We start from the raw sequence: 19,964 nt of genomic DNA on the forward strand, positions 1-19,964 counted from the left end.
CCCCACGGGCGGCAGCTCCCCCCAGACCCCTGCTCCTGCGTGGGCTTCTTTCCACGGGCTGCAGCTCCGGCCCGGGGCCTGCTCCTGCGGGGGCTCTCCATGGGCCGCAGCCTCCTCCAGGCCACATCCACCTGCTCCACCGGGGGCTCCTCCACGGGCTGCAGCGTGGAGATCTGCTCCCTGTGGGACCCATGGGCTGCAGGGGGACAGCCTGCTCCACCAGGGGCCTCTCCACAGCCCGCAGGGGAACTGCTGCTGCCTGCCTGGGGCACCTCCTGCCCTCCTGCTGCACTGACCTGGGGGCTGCAGGGCTGCTTCTCTCATGTTTCCTTACTCCTCTCTCCCAGTTGCTGTGCAGCAGTTATTTCCCTTTCTTAACTCTGCTCTCCCAGAGGCCCAACCAGTGTCACTCCCTGACTCAGCTCTGGCCAGCAGTGGGTCCCTTTGGAGCTGTCTGGAGCTGGCTCTGATCTGCCATGGGGCAGCTGCTGGGCTCTGCTCACAGAGGCCACCCCTGCAGCCTCCCTTTACCAAAACCTTGCCACGTAAACCCAGTACATAGGTGAACCTCTCCTGTTTAATATCATACCGCAAAGAAACGCATATACATGCTAAAACGTGTATTCCTCTGAAGCTAGTCTTCTCCGTGTTTGTTGAAATGTTTTTATTAGCTTCATAATGACTTCTAAAGAAACATTTTAAGCTTGATTACTTATTTCTGTATATTTCTTGTACTCTGTTTTCTGCTTTAGAGACTGTAGAGATTTTTTTTTTTGGTGGATTGCTGGGGGGGGAGTGATGGTCCTTGATTTTACATGTTAAGAGAAGTTCTTTACTTGCTGTAACTACACTTAAAACTGTTTTCATGGTATTTAAGTGAATTAATGGTGAATACATTAGAAATAAAGCTGCTATTGTAAGGCTTTTGTGTGGTTTTAAAGTTAAAATCAGAAGTCCAGCTGTAAGAAGAGAAACCTAGTTTGGAAAGGGTTCATAGAAACTCTGCATTTGTAAGAGAGCTTTTAGATTCCAAAGCTGTTCCTTTGCCCAGTTTCATGGCATCAGAGAAAAAAACCTCTTGTTCCTACATTGAAAAAGGAAATGTACCATGTGCCTTCAATTAATGTGCTCATCTAGAGAAATAGTAATCCTAAATTTGGCTTGATGACTCACCATGGCTCCACTGTACGTGGAAGAAAAATCAATGCTATGTTGGGACTGATGCTTAAAAGAAGACAATTGGTCTTACTTCAGATCTTAAAATTGAACACTTAATGGTCCTAGTCTGAGTATGTAAGTGTAGCTTCTTTTTGCAGATGCGAGTTATTTTGTGTAAATACGTAATTATTAATCTCGACTGTAGAAGATATAATGATTTTGGTGCTTTGCTCAAAAGGAAAAATGGGGAATACGTGCTGAACAAAGAAAGAAGTAAAGGCAAGAAAAATAATTTCAGCAGCTTTATAAAGGAAAGTGACAGTAAGTTAGGGAATGTGAGGCATGCCAGAGATGCTTGTAAGGAAGGGAAGGAGGAGGGAGGTATGTTGCTCTGGTGACGCCAAAGTAATTTGACAGTGGTGCTCTACTTGCATTTTGCTGTTGTTGCATGGCATAAAATAAGTGTATACAGGTTACTGGCTCTAAAAATATGTATCAAGCAATTCATTAAAACTGCTTCAGCAAAAGCATTTAAACTTTTTTCTCATTAAGCAGTGTGTGCAGATTTTAACAAAGAAAGCCAGAGACTTCCAGTTGGGGTTAGTTGAAGGTGATGGTAAGACTCACTACAACAATCGTTACCTCTATGCAGGTATTTTGCATGAATGATGAAAACTTTAAATAAATACGGTCTTTGAAATTGAGCAGTATTTCTGTGGCAAGGGGAAGGATGAACTATAGCGCCTTAAAGATCACTTTTAATCTGAGGCTACAAATGTAAAGGTGCCATAACTGTAATAGATAGCTACTGCTTAGCTTCACACTGGGATGTCGGTAGTTATGTGTCCTAACAGCATTTCCACACTTTACTGAATTTTAGATTTGTTTTAAAACCTTAGTATTCGTGAGTTTTCTGGATTCATGGTTACTATATTGTAAATTCAGACATAAAACCCTAAGCAGTTGATGATGAAAGCTTTAGGAGAAAAGGCTGAGCAAACTAGGGAAAAAAATGAAAAGGTAAGTGATGATTTAAAAAAAAAAAAAGACTATGACTTCTGTAATTTATTATTGTGTAATTTTTTATTACACAATTAAGCATATTCTTTATTTTTTTAGTTATTTTATGCTACTTCTGGATTTCTAATTTGCAACTTGTTTTGAATAACTATTTTCAGTTTGTTGATTCTGAGGCTGGGAAATTTAATTTTAGTTTTGTGAGAATTTCTCTTTGGGGAAATCGTTATATCTTAATTAAAGTTACTTCTCTAAACCCACAAGGTATTTGAGATAGTAGAAAAAGGAAGATGCATCTCTTCTTGACTCCTTTTTTTTTTTTTTTTTTTTTTTTTTGAGAGGATCAAGGGGTTCATTTGCCCAGCCTTTTTCTTTTCCACCCAGGCATTTGCATTGAAATAACAGGTAGTGAGTGACACAGCTGACATTGACATGTTTGTACTTAAATTACTATTTGCAGACAAACAAAATTGGTATACTTGGGGCATTTCATGCTGCTTTAGAAAACAACTTTTCAGATGGAAGCAGGTGAGGTTTTTTATATGTAGAAATATAAAAAATATATGTGATAATTTTGATTGGGCTGAGGAAGTCTTCTGAATGTGAAATGACTTAGAGTAAGACACCTCTCAGAAGCATGCTTGTTCTCTTAGGACTCTTAGGACCCAGAACATTTAAGGCAAAATCTGAGAAACTCTTAGCAGCAAACTACATATTTCAGAATTGTTCAGGGAATCTTCCAAGATAAGCAGTAATTCTTGGAATGTCTGTGTTGTCTGCAAAAAGTAAGCATCATCCAGATTATATATATAGATAGGATAGATTGTATTTTTTTAAATGATTTTTTTTTTCCTTAAAAATGTATTTTGGTTCTTTTAAAGTATTTTTAACAAGATTGTATGTTTGTCAAATACCATTGACTCCTGAGGAACAAGTACCTAAATTTAGTTGGATCTCCTTGTTAAAAACAGTGAGTGATGAAGGAACTAATCCAAGATCTTACCTAACAATGGTACCATTTATGAACCTGGAGATAGGTGGGGGGTCTGTGTGCTGTTACCTACAGTAGGTGCGTTGCTGTAAGGTGGATGGATTTGATGCTTCTCTTAGTGTACCTGGGAATAAGACTCTGCAAACAGCAGAGTAAAGTGACCTTGTCCAGTCTCTTTTACAGTATACTGTATATATTGTATTAAACACTCCTGAAATACGTATCAAACTTTTTTATTGAGAATATAGTAGATTGATTTTTTTCTTTAGCGTTTCTTTTACTATCTAAAACTAACAAATTGCAGTAGTTATCTTAAATAATCCTTATTCTGTATGTTACTTGTTTGATTCATCTTTCTTGAACATAGTTGTCCGAAATTCTATGCCCTATATTAGATACGTGAACATTAGTGGAGACAATTTACCTGTGTTCTTCCTCAGGTCAGAGACAGATAAGTTGTGGGTTGCCTTTCAACAAAATGAAACAATGCAGAGATGTGAAGAATAAATTTTAAATGAATTTCAACCTAGACAGGAGTCAGGTTACTCAATAAAGTATTTGTAGTATCTGTATGAGTAAAGATAATAAATAAAATCAAGACATTTTATGTTAAGGAAAGGAAATCCACTAGATGTGATGTATTTGGTATTCTGAATGCCTATAATAAGAATTTTTAAATGTAGAAGTTTATTCTCCTCCACTTTCACTGAGTGTCCCCTGTTTCTTTTGTGGCTCAGCAAAAACTTTCCAAAATACACTAAGGAGGGTGATAAGAACAAGTAGGTGGGTGGCTCCTGTGAGTTAATGGGTGGGTGAACTCAGAGCTTCAGAATAATTGTCTGGTCTTGGTTCTAGCCTTTTTTTGTTTCCCAGTTCTGGAGCTTTGACCATTGGATAAGACACTGAAGATTTTTTATATTTTCAGCATAAAGGCAAGAGGTGCCCTACTACATGACTGTTTGGCAGGAATTAAAGGGAAAATTCTTCTTGCCTGGTTACAATCCGTATTACAATAATATTGGTATCAGGGCACAAAAGGAGGTACTATAAAATGAACTTGAGTTTGGTGTTAAAGAGTATGCATCAGTTATTTAGAAGCAATCAGCTTCTAATGACTGCACTCTCACCTATTGGTACATGTGAAGTAGCTTTTCTCCTGTTGAGTTAGATGAACAGATTTTTTTTTTTTTTTGAGCACACATAGTTGCATAAATAGCTTGTGGCAGTCTAAATGAATTCCGTATCAGATGGGACTAAAAATAATATCACATCTCAAAGAATAACCCAAAGGTGTTTTGGAGGAACAGCTAAACATTTATAGTAATTTAAAAGGGTAGCTTCTTCAGCAAAAAGAATGGAATGATTCCCATTATAATTTAATGATAACTGTTTTTTTTTAAACTTAATGTGTTTTCTGTTTTTTTTTGTTTGTTTTGCAGGATACAAAGTTATGGATAATAATGGAATATCTGGGTGGAGGCTCTGCCCTTGATCTAGTAAGTAAATTTTATACGATTTTTCTCACATATTTAATTTTCATCTGCTATAATTCTGGAAACAGTAGTGGTATCATTTGTCTGTGATACTCTTTTTTGTAATAATAGCAGAAAATTATGGTCTTACAAGTGTAATTATTACTTTCTAAGTTGGAAGGTAGCATAACCAGATGCCTTAAACAACACATTTTGTTTTAATTTGGATATTCCAGTAAAGGACAAAAAAAATGCTTGTCAATGCCAGGAAAATATTATTTTCCATGAGGCATGACTGATTATTTATAGAGATGGTAGGGAGCTAAGCAACCTAATAATATTGCAAGTAGGATATAAACACTTTTGAATGCTGATCTTCAGTCAACCAGAGAACACTAAAGGCTGAAAACGGTATTTTCTGTCTCGTAATTCTCCTAACACAATTCTCCCTGCTTGTGTTAAGAAAGAAGAGAAAAAAGGTACAACCTTATAAATTGCAAACTTAGTGAGCCGTATCCATTCCATTTCTCTTCCCTCAAAGAGTGCTGTACCTAAACCTGCAAGGAGATCTGCTTAACAAAGAATGGTTGTAGAGGTAGTTCAATATGTTTGAGAGACTAGATTAATTGCACCAGATAAATTGGGCAATTATTTTGTCAATTTTGAATCATAATTCCAGAGGTTCAGTGGAGATTACATTTTTCTGGACTGGATGCTGGCAATTCAGACACCAGACTTCAGACACCTAAAAATAAAAAAACCACACACAGTATTGTTTTTATTGTGGATTTTAAAAATAATATCATAAAGATGAGAATGCATGTTTTGAGTACATGTAAATTATCATACCAACTGAGACTGACTGTAGCACAGTTTGTTGTTCTCACCTGGGGCAACTAATAAACGTTTGAAGAAAGTGAAAGTATAAATACCTGTGTGACGTTCTGCTGGTAACATCCTGGGAGGAGAGGCTAGTAAACACAGGCTTCTTGCAATTGAGCCGCTCTGCTTTAATTGGGATTACTTTTTTGAACCCATTTATTTTAGTTGCCATGTCCTCTAAGAAGGAATTCTATGGTTATGTAGAATGTATGGTTATGTTATTATGTTCCTAATAAAAATATGCTAGAAAAGAAGTTGGTTTGTTGTTCTGATAGTTTTGTCCTGACAGAAAAGCGACTAGAAACTGTTTGGATGCGCTTTTAGAACTTACTACTTCAAAAAGGTGTATAGGAGTGGGAAGAAAACAGATGTTCTCAAATATTCCCTCTGTATGTTTTTTTTTTTTAAATCACGTTCATTCACTAGTGTGATAACATATTTGTTCTGTAAGTTGTTGCCTAGAATAGTACAAAGTCTTTGGTCACGTCTTGAAATGTCGTTGGAAGGATTTTGCTACAGAACCAAAATACTGAAATCATTGTAGAAGTTCTTGTATATTGAACATCTTGTGTGCTTCATCCATTTTGAATTCATGTCCTGCTGCATGTTTTCCTAGCTCTAACATGTACATTATGGTTCTCAGCTGGAATCCAGCATGAGAATTGGCACACTTTATCTTGCTTCTACACAAAGCAAGGCTGCATGGGGACCTCCAGTTCTGTGGTTGAACTGTATGCATGACTTACTAGCCTGGTGTCTTCTGTGCTTGAATACCTAAAGGCTATTTTCAAAGTCACACCTTGCGAGAGAAGGTGCACTTAAAGCAATTATACATACGTTGGCTCTCAATCGTAATAGGCTTGTGGTGAAGGTACAGGCACCAGTATTCTAAGTCACAGCCTGTTTTCACAACTTCCTGCTTGTTTGGGTGAGCTAACATCTGACAGAAGAGTTCCCATTGTTAGGTGTAATGTGCTGTTGTCGCCAAGTCGTGAACTGGCATTTGCAGCCTAGCAAAAGCAAAGCCCTGAGAATGTCTTTGTGGGCTTCAGGGAGTTGGCAGCATCATGTATATGCCTGTTCATTGCTCTCATAAGAACAGAATGTTAGTTTTACTGAGATAATATCAATGCTGAGATGAACAATTTGTGAGGATGTTTTCAAAGCTAGAGAAAAGCAAAAAAAGGTTGAAAGCAAGGCTACAAAGATAAAAACAAATAATACGGAGTCGGGATTATCTGAAATCTTTTTTTTTCCTGCTTACTAGGTGAGGATTTCTGATGAATGTAGTATTTTATCTGAAATGTTTTTCAGTGGCTGTTCTTGTGGGGTAGCCTAGAATACTGGAGTAGAATCATAGGGTAGATATCCTGAGTTGGAAGGGACCCATGAGGATCATCGAGTCCAGCTCCTGGCTCCACATAGGACCACCCAAAAATCAAACCATGTGTTTGAGAGCATTCTCCAAACACTCCTTGAACTCCAACAGGCTCAGTGCCGTGACCACTTTCCTGGGGAGCCTGTCCCAGTGCCCAACCACCCTCTGGGTGCAGAACCTTTCCCTAACACCCAGCCTGACCCACCCCTCTCCCAGCTCCATGCTGTTCCCTCGGGTCCTGTCGCTGTCCCCAGAGAGCAGAGATTGACATGTCCTGATCTGCATCCCCCTCTTGAGAGTATTTCCAATATTTCTGAGTTTCTGAGTTCTCAGAGTCTGTGTTTCTCTTAAAACAGGCTTCCTAACCAGTAAGGGCATTTTAGGCAGTCGCCTTTCCTCTATCACTTTAAAATCAGTGGCACGCTCAGTTTCAGACTTTATCTCAGATGTAGTGTGCTGTGAGATACCTTCCCCCTCCTGTCTCTTCTCAGAATTAAATTACCCAGAACTGTTCATTCTAATGATTTGCAGACTTACACCTTCAATTTTATGTGGAAATAATAACTTCTTAAATAGATGGTGCTTTGTCAGCCTAGAGTTTTGAGTTGTGTTCTGGGGAACTTCACAAAATCTCACCTAACATACAGTAATGTTGGATGAGATGGCTGATGTGGCAGCTTAAATGCCTTTGTTTCCTTCTCAGACTTTGAGATTCGGGTTCATATAGGGCCCATAGACTTGCACATCTAAATTCAGTGTAATCTTAAGAAGAAGATTATAACGTAGATGCTTTTCAAAGACTGTGTTATGACTTGACCACAAAGCAGTAACTTGGTAACTTGAACTTGTGTCTTTATGGAACATTTAACAAACTTTTAAAATCATTGTAGATAACTTAAATATTTGTTCTTCACAAGATGACTTAGTTTAGAGTTACGTATTTTCTTGAGGGTACTGTGGATTGTATCTCGTGTTACAAAGTTTGCAAATGGGAAATTTTGAGGTGTGGCAGAAAGATTTCTTTCATGTTCACAGTTCTATTTCTAGTCTCTCCATTTCTCCTTTTACACACACACACACACATAAATATTTCTTTTGTCTCCTAGTTAGAACCTGGCTCACTTGATGAAACCCAGATAGCCACAATACTGAGGGAGATACTCAAAGGACTTGATTACTTACATTCAGAAAAGAAAATCCACAGAGATATTAAAGGTAAATTGTTGTTTTTATTTGTATCATGATAGTTGAAATTAAGAGATTCGATTCTGCAAGAGTCTTCATTTATACTGCATGAGCTCTTCTAACCCTATTTCCTCTTCCTTATTCTAGCGGCTAATGTATTGCTCTCTGAACAAGGAGAAGTAAAACTAGCAGATTTTGGAGTAGCAGGACAACTAACAGATACCCAAATAAAGAGGAATACCTTTGTGGGAACACCATTTTGGATGGCACCTGAAGTAATAAAGCAATCTGCATATGATTCAAAGGTAAAAGGCGCTGTATTTCAGTTTTGCTGGTTATTGAAAATAAAGCTTAAGGTCTTCTGTTGATTTGGTGCTATCGCTCTTCTTAATACTATGGGCAGTTGGTAGATTTCCTGATCACGGCCTGTACTATGTTATCAAGATAACTCATGCAAAAACTATTATTCCAATACATTGATTTCCACTGTAAACATTTTCAAATACTAAGCTACAGCTACATCTGTATTCAGATACATTTTTGAATTAACCATTCCGTCAAACACAGATTTCAGAATTTAAGAGAGAAACTTCTGAGGAATTCCCTTATATGAAGCACGTAAAATGCTTTTGGTATTTGTATTTCCTAGGCATCACAGAGAATTTGTCCATTCCATTCTTGTTTTCTCCAGACCCATTTTCAGTCTGTTTCTGTCCTTAAGGTTGTTGTATCATTATTTCTCAGACCATATATTACAAGTTACATTTACAAAGCATTCTAATATTTATACTTATTGGAAGAAAATAATAAAAGTATGTAATTTTTGACACAGATAGTGAAATTTCAGCAGCTTCAATCAGATTCCTTAAAATAGTTCAGGCCTATGTTTTAGAGCATAAGATTTCCAGATGTCTTCTGTGAGAAAATTTAGCTATAATATTTGCATTCTAATGTGTTAAGTAGCTAATCTGAGTAGAGTACTTGATAGCAGAAATTTCACCTTAATTTTTTGTTTGCTCTTGTAGTTCACTTTTAAAGCCCATGTAATCCATGGGGATAATAAAGAAAAACATACTTGCAAAATGAATCAATACCAGCAATGGGAAAAATAGTGAAAAGTCAAAACAAGACTGTAATAGTTCTTCTAAAATTATCACCTGTTGTTTTATTTTTCTTTTCCTGTGTTTCGTATTTGTCTTTCAACATATCATTTATTTATTTTTCTCCAAGCTACTTGTTTTTTTTTTTTTTGATTTAATGTCCGCGTAAGATCTTTCCCTTCTGTATAGTTTCTGTTGTTTTTGCCATTTCTGATTTCTTCAGATATTTGATTGCTTTCTTCATCTGAGTCATCATTTTGCTTTAGTTTTCCAAATCTAGTTGTCTGTCCTTTCTACTATATTATTTCTAATAGGTGAAGTAAATATTTAATTTATAACAATTTTTTCTTATACAAATCCTGTGTTTTTTTTGACTTGAAGGAGCTTTAAAGTCAGACTAAATTTTACTCATTAAAATGAGGAAGAGGACAGACGGCAAGATTGCAACATACATAGGGTGCTAGCGAGGAGATTTGCTGACTCCCATTTGAACTTGAACAAATAATTTTTGTTCAAGATTTGAAAACGTAAAAATATTAACGTGTTAAAACCTGCTAATGATGTAATGTTGTTTAAATGATGTCTGCTAGGATGATGAATCCCAAACAAGATCAGTTGGCATCCTTCCTCCACACGTGGAGAACTGATTTGCACCTGTTGAATCTAGAGTTTTGTTGTTGCAGACAAGCACATCCCATACCGCAATACGCGTGCAGTCAGTACTCACATCTGTTATCTCTGTTTTGATATCCTTTCCTATCTATGGAAGGAGAGATTGCAGTTCCAGAGAGAGATTTTTTTAATCTTGGTGCTTCCCACAGGAAGCTGAGGCTTCCAAAAACCAAACTTGGAGACTTGAAAGAGCTCGTGTGCAGCCATGGTTTGTTGGACTTCATTGTTCATTTTTGTGTAGGAAGGTCATTAACAGTAGGAGGTTATAAATACACGAGAGGGAGAAAAAATGAAGTGTTTGTGCACGCATAAACGTGTTTGAACTTGATTTTTATATGTATATGTACGTGCTCCATCTGTGACTGAAAGTCTGGCAGAAGAAAATTACTGATTTATATGGCTTTAACACTTTTTTTTTGAGGAACTGAGATTCAGAATAAAGTGGAAATAATAACTCTCAGTTGTTAACACAAAGAACCTTTTTCACAGGTGACATTTTTCTTTCATAACCAAGAAAAAGCTTTCCTACTAGAGGAAATGTACTCACAATTATACTCAGACTTGAGGAGAACTTAGCTGATAATGCTGTTATTAAGATAAGTTGAACTCAAAGCTCATTTACATGTATAATCCTCTGCATTCAGTGTGAGATGGTGGTACTGTGACATGGGCTAACAAAGCATCGTTTCATAAATTCAATGCTATGCTAGTTAACTCAGATTTTTTACCTATTGACTTACAAAATTAAGTAACTATACTTTTAATAATAGAATACTGTCTGAACAAGGAAGGAGGAGCCTGTTTTTAGTAATGCTATGTAGCTATCAGCCTGTAGTCCTGTATGAGTTGGTCAGAGAGAACCTAGGATAACAACTGAGCAGAGACAGAGGGGATTAGAGGGTCACTTCATAAGGACAGTAGTGATAAGTGAACTCTCTACTCTATCCAGTACCTGGAAATGGATCTTGACCACCAAAGCTTGAATGTACTTAATTGATATTTTGTCCTTGTTTTCAAACGTACACCCAATATGCTATTTCACCAGAACATAAGGTATTAGGATCAGGCAGATTTGACAATAGGGTTTGGAGCTAGGGAGACTACATTTCCCGGAAGGAATAGTCCATTTTGATTATGAAAATCTATGAAACAAATATATCTGCCCTAAAACAACAGTCTGCATGTTGTGACATACAGTAAAAACGTGAATCCAACTCATCACTGAAATTAAATGGTACCAGATCTAGCACCAACCTCCGCAGCATTATTTGACCTGCCCCTCTGACTTGGCAGTAAGCCTTTGGATTGGCATTTTGTATGAGCATGACTTTAGAGAAGTTTCATTTACAGCAGGCTTTCTTGGCCTACAAGACACGTCTTTCAGGAGCTTTCCAAGCATATCAGGTAGAAAAACACTTCCCATGTTTCAGAAGCGACTTGGATCATGTACTTAACTGGTTAAAATCTTGGGGTGAAAAAGTTGAGTAATATTGTTCTAGGTTGTGTTTCACTAGTCTGTGAAAAGAATGATGCATGAGGCAGTGTTAAACCCCAGGAAAATCACGTTCTAATTTATTCCATTTCTTGTAGTTGTACTGGCAAATGCTTATTGATTCAAAGTGTTTTCTGCATGTTATGACATCTTTATCCTGTTGTTGCGTGCTGCCTCATACTTAAATAGTAAACTTGAATATAGTAGGTAAAGTGCTAGTTTATAACAACTCGACCGCTATTTTAAAAAGATTTGTAAGTTATAATTGATTTTAAATGTTGAAATGTTTTCAAAGTCTTACTAGAACTACTTTATGATTTGGAGTAAAAACAGCTGATGAACTTTTTCATTTTATCTGGTTAACCACATAATCAGACTATGTTAGCAAGAACAATTTACATATGAAATGATTTACAGTAAAGGTTTAAAATCTACTGTGGCTAGTAGCATTGTTTCCTCTTTCTCCAACTTAATCTTAAAATGATTGTTTCTTACAGGCAGATATCTGGTCATTAGGCATAACAGCTATAGAACTTGCAAAAGGAGAACCACCTCATTCAGAATTACATCCAATGAAGGTTTTGTTCCTCATTCCTAAGAACAATCCACCAACGTTGGAAGGAAACTTCAGTAAATCCCTCAAAGAATTTGTTGAGGCCTGCTTGAACAAGGACCCAAGCTTTGTGAGTTTCAGCTGTTTTTCAATATGTCATAAAGAACTTGACTGATTTTTGTGAATTCTCTATGGAAAAAAACGTTCATATATATATATTACAGACGGGATTCAGAATAAAGTTGAAAACTGAGAAATCCTTGAACAAATAATTACAGATTAGAGGTTTTTAAGGAGGCAAGCATACTTTTGCTGTGCCTAACGTTAATGCAGAAACTGGTTTAAAAGGGAGAGATTTTCTTGTGAATGTTTGTTTTTATATATGAGGTGTAGGAGCTAGGTTAGTAAAATATGCAAACTCTTCAGGAAGCTTTAAAGTGGAGGCAACAATTCTAATAACCATACGGATGTTGGAAAACTCTGCTGTGAGTGATAACCCCAGGCTCCACTACATTTGAATGTCAAAGGAAATTAATATATTGTTTTGGCACTTCTGTGAAGTTCTGTCATAAATCTCTACATAAGAAGAAGTGTAATTCAGCACTTATGGAATGGGACAGCATATTCACCAGCATCTTAATTTTTATTTGTAGATACTGTATGTCTTTATAAATACTTATTTGCATCAAGATTGGCCTGCTTTTCTTAACCATTTTATAGTGAGTCATTTTAACACATTCAAATATTTTTTTTTAAAGAGACCTACTGCAAAGGAACTCTTAAAACACAAATTTATTTTACGAAATGCAAAGAAAACTTCCTACCTGACTGAGCTTATTGATAGGCACAAGAGGTGGAAATCTGAACAGAGTCATGATGACTCCAGCTCTGATGACTCAGATACGTAAGTCTGACAAATTTGCAAAACATTCTTTGTAAATAAAAAGGCAAGTGGTTATTTCTAGCACATATATTCCTATGTTTTGTTATTTATTTACAGCTTTTCAGGTTAGCAGCCTTGGTAAGCTAATGAAATCTTAATTTCAGTGTTGTTAGGGATTTTATGCAAGTAACTTAACCACTGTAAATAATTGTTCTGGCCCATTCTTTACTACCTTCTCTTTTATGTAGGGTCTTTTCTAGACAGAAGGCCAGCTGTGCTCCTGTCCTGTGAGCAAAAGTTAGGCCTCACCCTGCACAACCAGCCAGCAGTGTGCCTGTGCACTGTGCTGTGTGTGCATGTGGCCATGTAAAGAGAGGAGTTGTCTCCTTGGTGGCAGGTTGGCCTGCATTTTGGCTACCTGCAGTAAGCAAGCAGAAGGATATCCTTCTATGTAAGAGAGGGTTAGCGGTATAGTGCTCCTATGATAATGGGGATTTGGAACTGAAATGGTTGCTGAGTGCTTATAACACAACTTAGCATATCTCAGCCTGCTTTCCCCTCTACTTCCACAGCAGCCCTTGTATTAGATGTGATAAAAGGGTGAATTGATGTGGCGTGCTGATCCAATGGAGTGCTAACTTTCCAAATTGATCAGCTCACTAGAGCTAATGCATACATGGAAAGCAGATCTGCCTCTTTCCATGACAGACAGTCCTATGTGACTTCAGGCAGAGGTGCTGAAGAGTTTTCTTACGCTAATCATATGCTTTTTGGCTTGGTAGGGCACTATAAATACTTTTCATACAGTATCCACAAGATGCTATTCTAATTGGTGGTTTTCTTGCAGATCACTCTACTTCACAGCTCATAAAGAAATGAGGTTAGAGAAGGAGATTTATTATAGTGCGAAGTGAAATGTAACACTGTGACTGGTTTTTCTCAGCACAAATGTTTTTCTTCTTTCAAATTCCCAGGAGTTAAAGAAAAAAAATTAGTTTACTATGCCATCCACAAAAAAAAGGGGCAAAAGATTTATTCATTTATGGCAATATAATATGTTAAATCGATGCTGTGTGCCTGCTTTTTTTAGCTACATTTTCTGAATCAGGAAGGAATTTGTCAGTTCATCCCCAACCTCAATTAGCAAGGCATCACAGAATCATAGACTGGTTTGGGTTGGAAGGGACCCCAAAGATCAGCCAGTTCCAGCCCCCCTGCCACGAGCAGGGATGCCATCTGCTTGACCAGCCTGCCCAAAGCCCCATCCACCCTGGGATCGCTCGCTTTCAGGGATGGAGCATCCACGGATTTGGGCAACCTGTGCCAGTGCCTCACTACTCTCTGAGTAAAGAATTTCCTCCTAACCTTTAATCAAATCCCCCATCTTTTGGTTTAAAACCATTCCCCCTTGTCCTAGCATTATCTGCCAGAGCAAAAAGTTGCTCTCCATCTCTTTTGTAAGCCCTGTTAAGGTACTGAAAGGCTGCAATGAGGTTTTCCTGGAGCCTTCTCTTCTCCAGGCTTAACATCCTCAGCTCTCTCAGCCTTTCTCCATAGGAGAGGTGCTCCAGCCCTCTGATCGACTTTGTGGCCCTCCTCTGGTCCCGCTCTCACAGCCCCACGTCCTTCCTGTGCTGGGACCCCCAGCCCTGGATGCAGCACTCCAGGTGGGGCCTCACCAGGGCAGAGCAGAAGGGCACCATGCCCTCCCTCCCCTGCTGGCCACCCCTCTGGTGGTGCACCCAGGACGCAGTTGGCCTGTTGGGCTGTGGGCACACACGGCTGGCTTGTGAGGAGGTTTTCATTCACCAGCACCCCCAAGTCCTTCTACAGGGCTGCTCTCAGTGAGCTCTTCTCCCAGGCTGTGCTCAGCTCTGGGATTGCCCAGCTCAGGTGCTGCACCTTTGTTGAACCTCACTAGGTTCACGTGGGCCCACTTCTCAAGCTTCCCCCGGTCCCTTTGGATGGCATCCCTTCCTTCTGCTCTATTGACTGCACTACTCAGCTTGGTGTCATCTGCAAACTTGCTGAGGGTGCCCTCGATCCCACTGCTTGTGTCACTCATAAAGGTATTAAACAGCACCGGTACCCAATCTCTCTGGGTGCAGCCACCCAGTAGATTCCTTATCCACTAAATAGTCCACCCTTCAAATCCATCTCTCTCCCATTTGGAGATCAGGATGTAATGTGGGAGTTCTACAAAGGTATTCTAAGCTATTGTCTTAACTGTTTTTCTAGGAAAAAAAAAAAGTGGATTATTTCTTCTGTTTCTTCCCCGTTTTCTGTTCCCTATTTGAGATACTATGCTAAAGCCATTTTCAGATAGAAATAACACACTTCATTTTGTTTGTTTATGTGACTTGGGAAGTTGTTTTCAATCTTTCATGTCTCTATTTCTTTTTGAAGTTAATTTAGCATTCAGTAAAGTATCTTAGTTTTGTTTTCTAAAAAAAAAAAAGCCTTTAATTTCTCAAAAAGATAAGTTGCATTACTTTTCACAGTTGTCTTTATATTCACTGGCTTGCACAACAGAATCCTGATTTTTGGTCTTGAATGGAAGTTACGTGTTGAAGGAACATGAACAATAATCCTTTTCTTTTTCTTTCCTTTTTTTTTCCTTTTTCTTTCCTCAAAGTGAACCAGATGGCCAGGCTTCAGGTGGGAGTGATTCAGGAGAGTGGATCTTCACCATAAGAGAAAAGGACCCCAAGAATCTAGAGAACGGAGCAGCCCAGCCTTTGGAGTTTCAAAGAAACAAGGTGCTTGAAATGTTGATTGTATTGTAAGAGGAGATAAATGTTGCTTTAATAATTTAATGGGGTGATTTAGCATTTTTCACAAGTCTTTTTTTTTTTTTATAACTCTGAAAGCATGTAAATTGTGAAACTTTCTGTAAATATCAGCATGCATATGATTTGGTGAATGCTTGGAAGGAGTTTTTTCATAATTTTGAGTTTGCAGATATTTGAGTGCCAGAGCCTTAAACTTCAATTCAGCCTCTATTCTCCGCAGTGCTTTGGAATAAAGCACCGTGTGGCAAGATGACTTACATATTTGTATATACATAGAAACACATTTTTCATGAAGTGTGGCATGTTGGAGCTATTTTTTTCCCCACTGATTAGAAACAGAATGCAATGAAGATGCTTCTTTTCAGAAATGAAATTGTTGCAAATTTTGTTCTCTCCTAAGGAGAAGGACATCCCAAAGAGGCCTCTATCCCAATGCCTGTCTACAGTTATATCCCCTTTATTTGCAGAGGTAAGTTACTGCTTTAAAGCTTAAGCAATTCTAGGATTTATATCTCTGGAAAAAAAGTGATGAAAGGGTTTCTTTCTACAAAGGTTTCTATGACCCATTTAGAACTTACTGCATTAGTTTTACTGGTAGCCTTTGCCTTCAGGTGTGTCAGTTAAGATCTTAGTTTAGCTTCTAACAGTGATACTTAAACATTGTAGCAACAGCACTGATACTAAAGCAATCGCATGCTTGCAAGCTAACAGCTGAAAACAATTGATATGAAAAATGGAAAGGTAAGTAAGTATTTGGATTAGAGCATTCCTATTTATTTTTTATTTTGACACTGCTTTATCTCTTTAACATTTTATGCATCATTTTATCTGTTACAAAATTTAAGCTCTTCACTGTTCCAATACTTGGCTGCATCCCAGCCCAGTAAGAATTTAACTTTTGAATTTCAGATTGAAAACTGTATTTTGTTTCCGTTCTGAATTCTATATGGTTTTATATTTGTTTTTCCAAATACTTAGGTAAATAAAAATCACATGAAGGGGAAGATATTTGTTTATATGTGATTATTTACAAGGGTTGATAGAACTCTATCTTAAAAACAAACAAAACAAACAAAAAACCCTGCCCTCTCATCCTATCTTTGCTATGAAAGGTTTTATTTAAATAATGCTTTCAGCCATTGTAACCATTACAGAAATGAAGTTGTTCTAGTGAAAATGTTGTCTTAATTTTGTTCTAGTGAATGAAATCATGATGCAGAAGGTTATTATAAAATTTTGCATGCTGCTCAGGAAGGATATTCCCTACTTTCCCATCTCCCAAATATTTATCTTGTTGCTCTGCATCTCCTTTAGGTCTTCTTCCTCCTTCTCCCCTATCAAGCACGATGTTGCTCTTGAGTCCACTATTTTCCTCAGTCCATCCTCCATTTTTATCCTTTTTTATTTTCACTTTCTCTCCACCATGCCCTTTCTTACATGTCTTCTGGAGATCTCTGCTCTGCGTTCTTCCTCCCCATGGTATTGCTAACTAGTTGCTCTATTATTCTTCTGCCCTTTCTTGCTTGCCCTTCTCATTTTCAAGGCCATTCTTTTTATTGCTGCTTGTTGTCCCCTGTTGCTGCACAATTCTCCTAGCACTGCTGCAGCAACAGAAACATTTTACACTCTGTTTCTTAAGACTGCCATCTACTTCCATGTCCTCAGTGTGTAGAAGCTACAGAGAAGTTCTTCCTCAAACACTTGTTCATGCAGTGGGAGGTCTTAGTCTGCTGTTGGTTCATGCTTCATACTCCTCTTTCATGCAGCTTCTGGTGGAGAGCCACAACTTTTCCAAACTGCTCCAGAATTTCGTTGCAGGGTTTCCTTTTTCTTAAGGGCATGGCAACTCTCTGCTCTCTGGGAGAAGCAGTCTGTTACATTTCAGGGCTCCATTTGTTTAGCAAAGACACAGCTGCACCTTCAGGAATTATTGCCAGGTAAATTAATGAGATACCACAGAACTCCTCCAAGAAGGACAAAACTAGGTATATAGAGCTTTTTGTCATCTTGGTGTCTTCAAAGCTTTTGACGTAGAAGACTGTAGATGTAAAAGCCATTTTCAGTTGAGCTCTGATACACCTTAATCAGGAGCTGTGACTGGAGAGGTTTGTTCAACTATTGGGCCCTGCCTCTGGTGCTAGTAGTGATCTGAAGCTTGGTGCTCCTAAGCAAAGCTGTTTTTTAAAAACAAAACAAAAGCCCTGGGAATGAATAAAGTCATGCTTGTCAGTTACCTGTTATCTTCAGTGACCAGCTACCACCCTGATGTGGTTCCTTCCTCTCTATCAGAGGATGCTTGCTCTGAACTGCATGCTGAGACCCATTCTGGGTTCCTTTTTGAGGCAGATCTGAAGGTATCCTTTGTGATGTTCCCAGCTATCTTCTATCATTTTGTCCTCACGCTGTGATTTCCCAGTTTTGACTAAGAAAGGGTCATTTATTAGTGAGGAAAAAAGGCATTTGTGTCTTCCCATTACCTGTGCTTTAACAAGATCTCTTCCTTGAGCATCGGGGGTGCAATGAAGAGAGAACACAAGCAGCAGCCAAAGAAGAGTGCACAAACCTTGTTCCTGCTGCCATTGTATGTCAGCTGTTGTACACCTGTGGTGTCCTCATGATTTCCTGTTGTCCCAGCCACGTGCTTTAAAACCTCCAGACCTGTGTTATTTTCAGAAGGGTGCCCTAACATCTTTCCTAGAAGCCATCACTAAATGTGGAATCAGAACAATTACTATTTCCTATACGATTTCCCTTGCAAGACTCAGATTCCTCTTTAAATAAGAAGCTTTTCCTCGGTGCTGATGGCATCTCCTGAGCTGTTGTTGCTGACAGCTGCTGAAAGTCTCCTTCAGTAATGCCTGAAAGGCCACTTGAATGCATGATGGGATGATGCCTCTTCTCACTGGACACCTCTGAAGTACTTCACTGCTACTTTGCTCCCTCTGGAATGTCTTGTGTTAATACCAAGCTCCAAAAGGTGTCCTGATACATTCATTCTGCTTTCTGCTGCTTACTGGGGATCATGCTTCTACTGTGTAACTAAACCTTCTGCTCTACTTGACCGGGGCCAAAAGTGTATGCATGCACAAATTACATCCCAGAAAAGGGTGCAAAGTTGCCACGTGTTCCGTTGTTGACACTGTTTCCTTCATTACTGGCATGCACATCTGTGCGCACACGTTTTTATTTATTTTTGATGCAGACCAGCAATAGCTCCAGAATTCAGAGAACTCTTAAACCAACTGAACAGTTTCTAGAGAAGTTGTTCCACTCTTCTTCAGTTCTGTATAAACAACTCTGACGCCCTTTGGTCCAAGGCACTTATACGCACAGTCAGCCTCCTACTGGAGTATTTTTTTCACCATTTTCCCCCCCTCTAAGGAATAATGTTGATAGAAGAGGATGCTGCAAAAGCACCTCTTGACAGCTGCTGTAGTGGTAAAAGTGGAGAGGCACTTTGTAAGTGCAGCCATCCGGCCTGCTGGGGAAAGCCCAGTCCCTGAAAGACGACCGTGCCTTCTTTCACCCTTACTGCTAGTAAAATGAAGCTTTCTTCTAAGGAGGCCCAGACCCTGCTAAGACTTTTGAAAGCTCTACCGTGAGTTCCAAGATACAATTTTACCAGCTGTACTCTGCACCTTCCAGCAGCACCTACATAAGCTGAGCGCTGAGACCCTCCCTCTCAGACCCCCGGTTCCTGCCTGATTGTGGGATCTTTTGTTTCAGGGGGAAGATGAGAGCACTTAGGATTTTCTGTTACACGTGTTGGCAGTGAAAACATTTTTTAACAGTGTTGGCACAAATGCGCTCTTGGTGTCCAAGCGTAACATGTAGGTGTACAAGAGGTACACAAAAGTGCATGTGTAAGCAACACATCTTGAAACCAAGCAGCTCCAGCTAAACAGTGCGTGATTTGAGGGATAGCGTCGTGAATTTTGAATGAAAAGGGTATGTGAATGACTGAAATCTTGTGAGGATAAATGACACCCAAATAACTACTGCATAGATTAACTTCAGGAAGAAAAAGGTCTTCAGGATGTGCGGGTGTATAATGAAAGTCAAATCTTGACACTGTGAACACTAGCAGTTACCTTCTAGCAAGATTTTGCATTACGTTGTTTCTGGAAATATTATGAATATATTATGAATGTGTCACTTCCTTTTTTTCTTTCAGTTGAAAGAGAAAAGTGAAGTGTGTGGTGGCAACACAGATTCCATAGAAGAACTGAGAAAGGCGATTTATTTAGCTGAAGAGGCTTCTCCAGGCATTGCCGATAACATGGTGTCACACCTAGTGCAGAGGCTTCAGAGGTAATGAAATAATTCACTAAGGATTACAGAAAATGGCAGATCTTAACTCTACAAGCATGTGACTAGTGCTAAATGGAA

The 19,964-nt window shown here is 38.7% G+C and overlaps 1 protein-coding gene across 1 annotated transcript in view; it reads left to right on the forward strand.

Annotated features, from left to right (window-relative positions):
- STK24 (serine/threonine kinase 24) overlaps window positions 1-19,964 on the forward strand; it is a 54,827-nt gene that overhangs the window by 30,630 nt on the left and 4,233 nt on the right. The window contains exons 3-10 of the mRNA XM_035318958.1: window positions 4,606-4,662; window positions 8,005-8,113; window positions 8,231-8,388; window positions 11,845-12,030; window positions 12,659-12,804; window positions 15,419-15,542; window positions 15,976-16,044; window positions 19,750-19,886. Coding sequence (XP_035174849.1) covers window positions 4,606-4,662; window positions 8,005-8,113; window positions 8,231-8,388; window positions 11,845-12,030; window positions 12,659-12,804; window positions 15,419-15,542; window positions 15,976-16,044; window positions 19,750-19,886 — 986 coding nt within the window. The remainder of the gene's footprint in view (window positions 1-4,605; window positions 4,663-8,004; window positions 8,114-8,230; window positions 8,389-11,844; window positions 12,031-12,658; window positions 12,805-15,418; window positions 15,543-15,975; window positions 16,045-19,749; window positions 19,887-19,964) is intronic.

This window comes from Oxyura jamaicensis, chromosome 1 (assembly GCF_011077185.1).
Source record: "Oxyura jamaicensis isolate SHBP4307 breed ruddy duck chromosome 1, BPBGC_Ojam_1.0, whole genome shotgun sequence".
NCBI lineage: Eukaryota > Metazoa > Chordata > Aves > Anseriformes > Anatidae > Oxyura > Oxyura jamaicensis.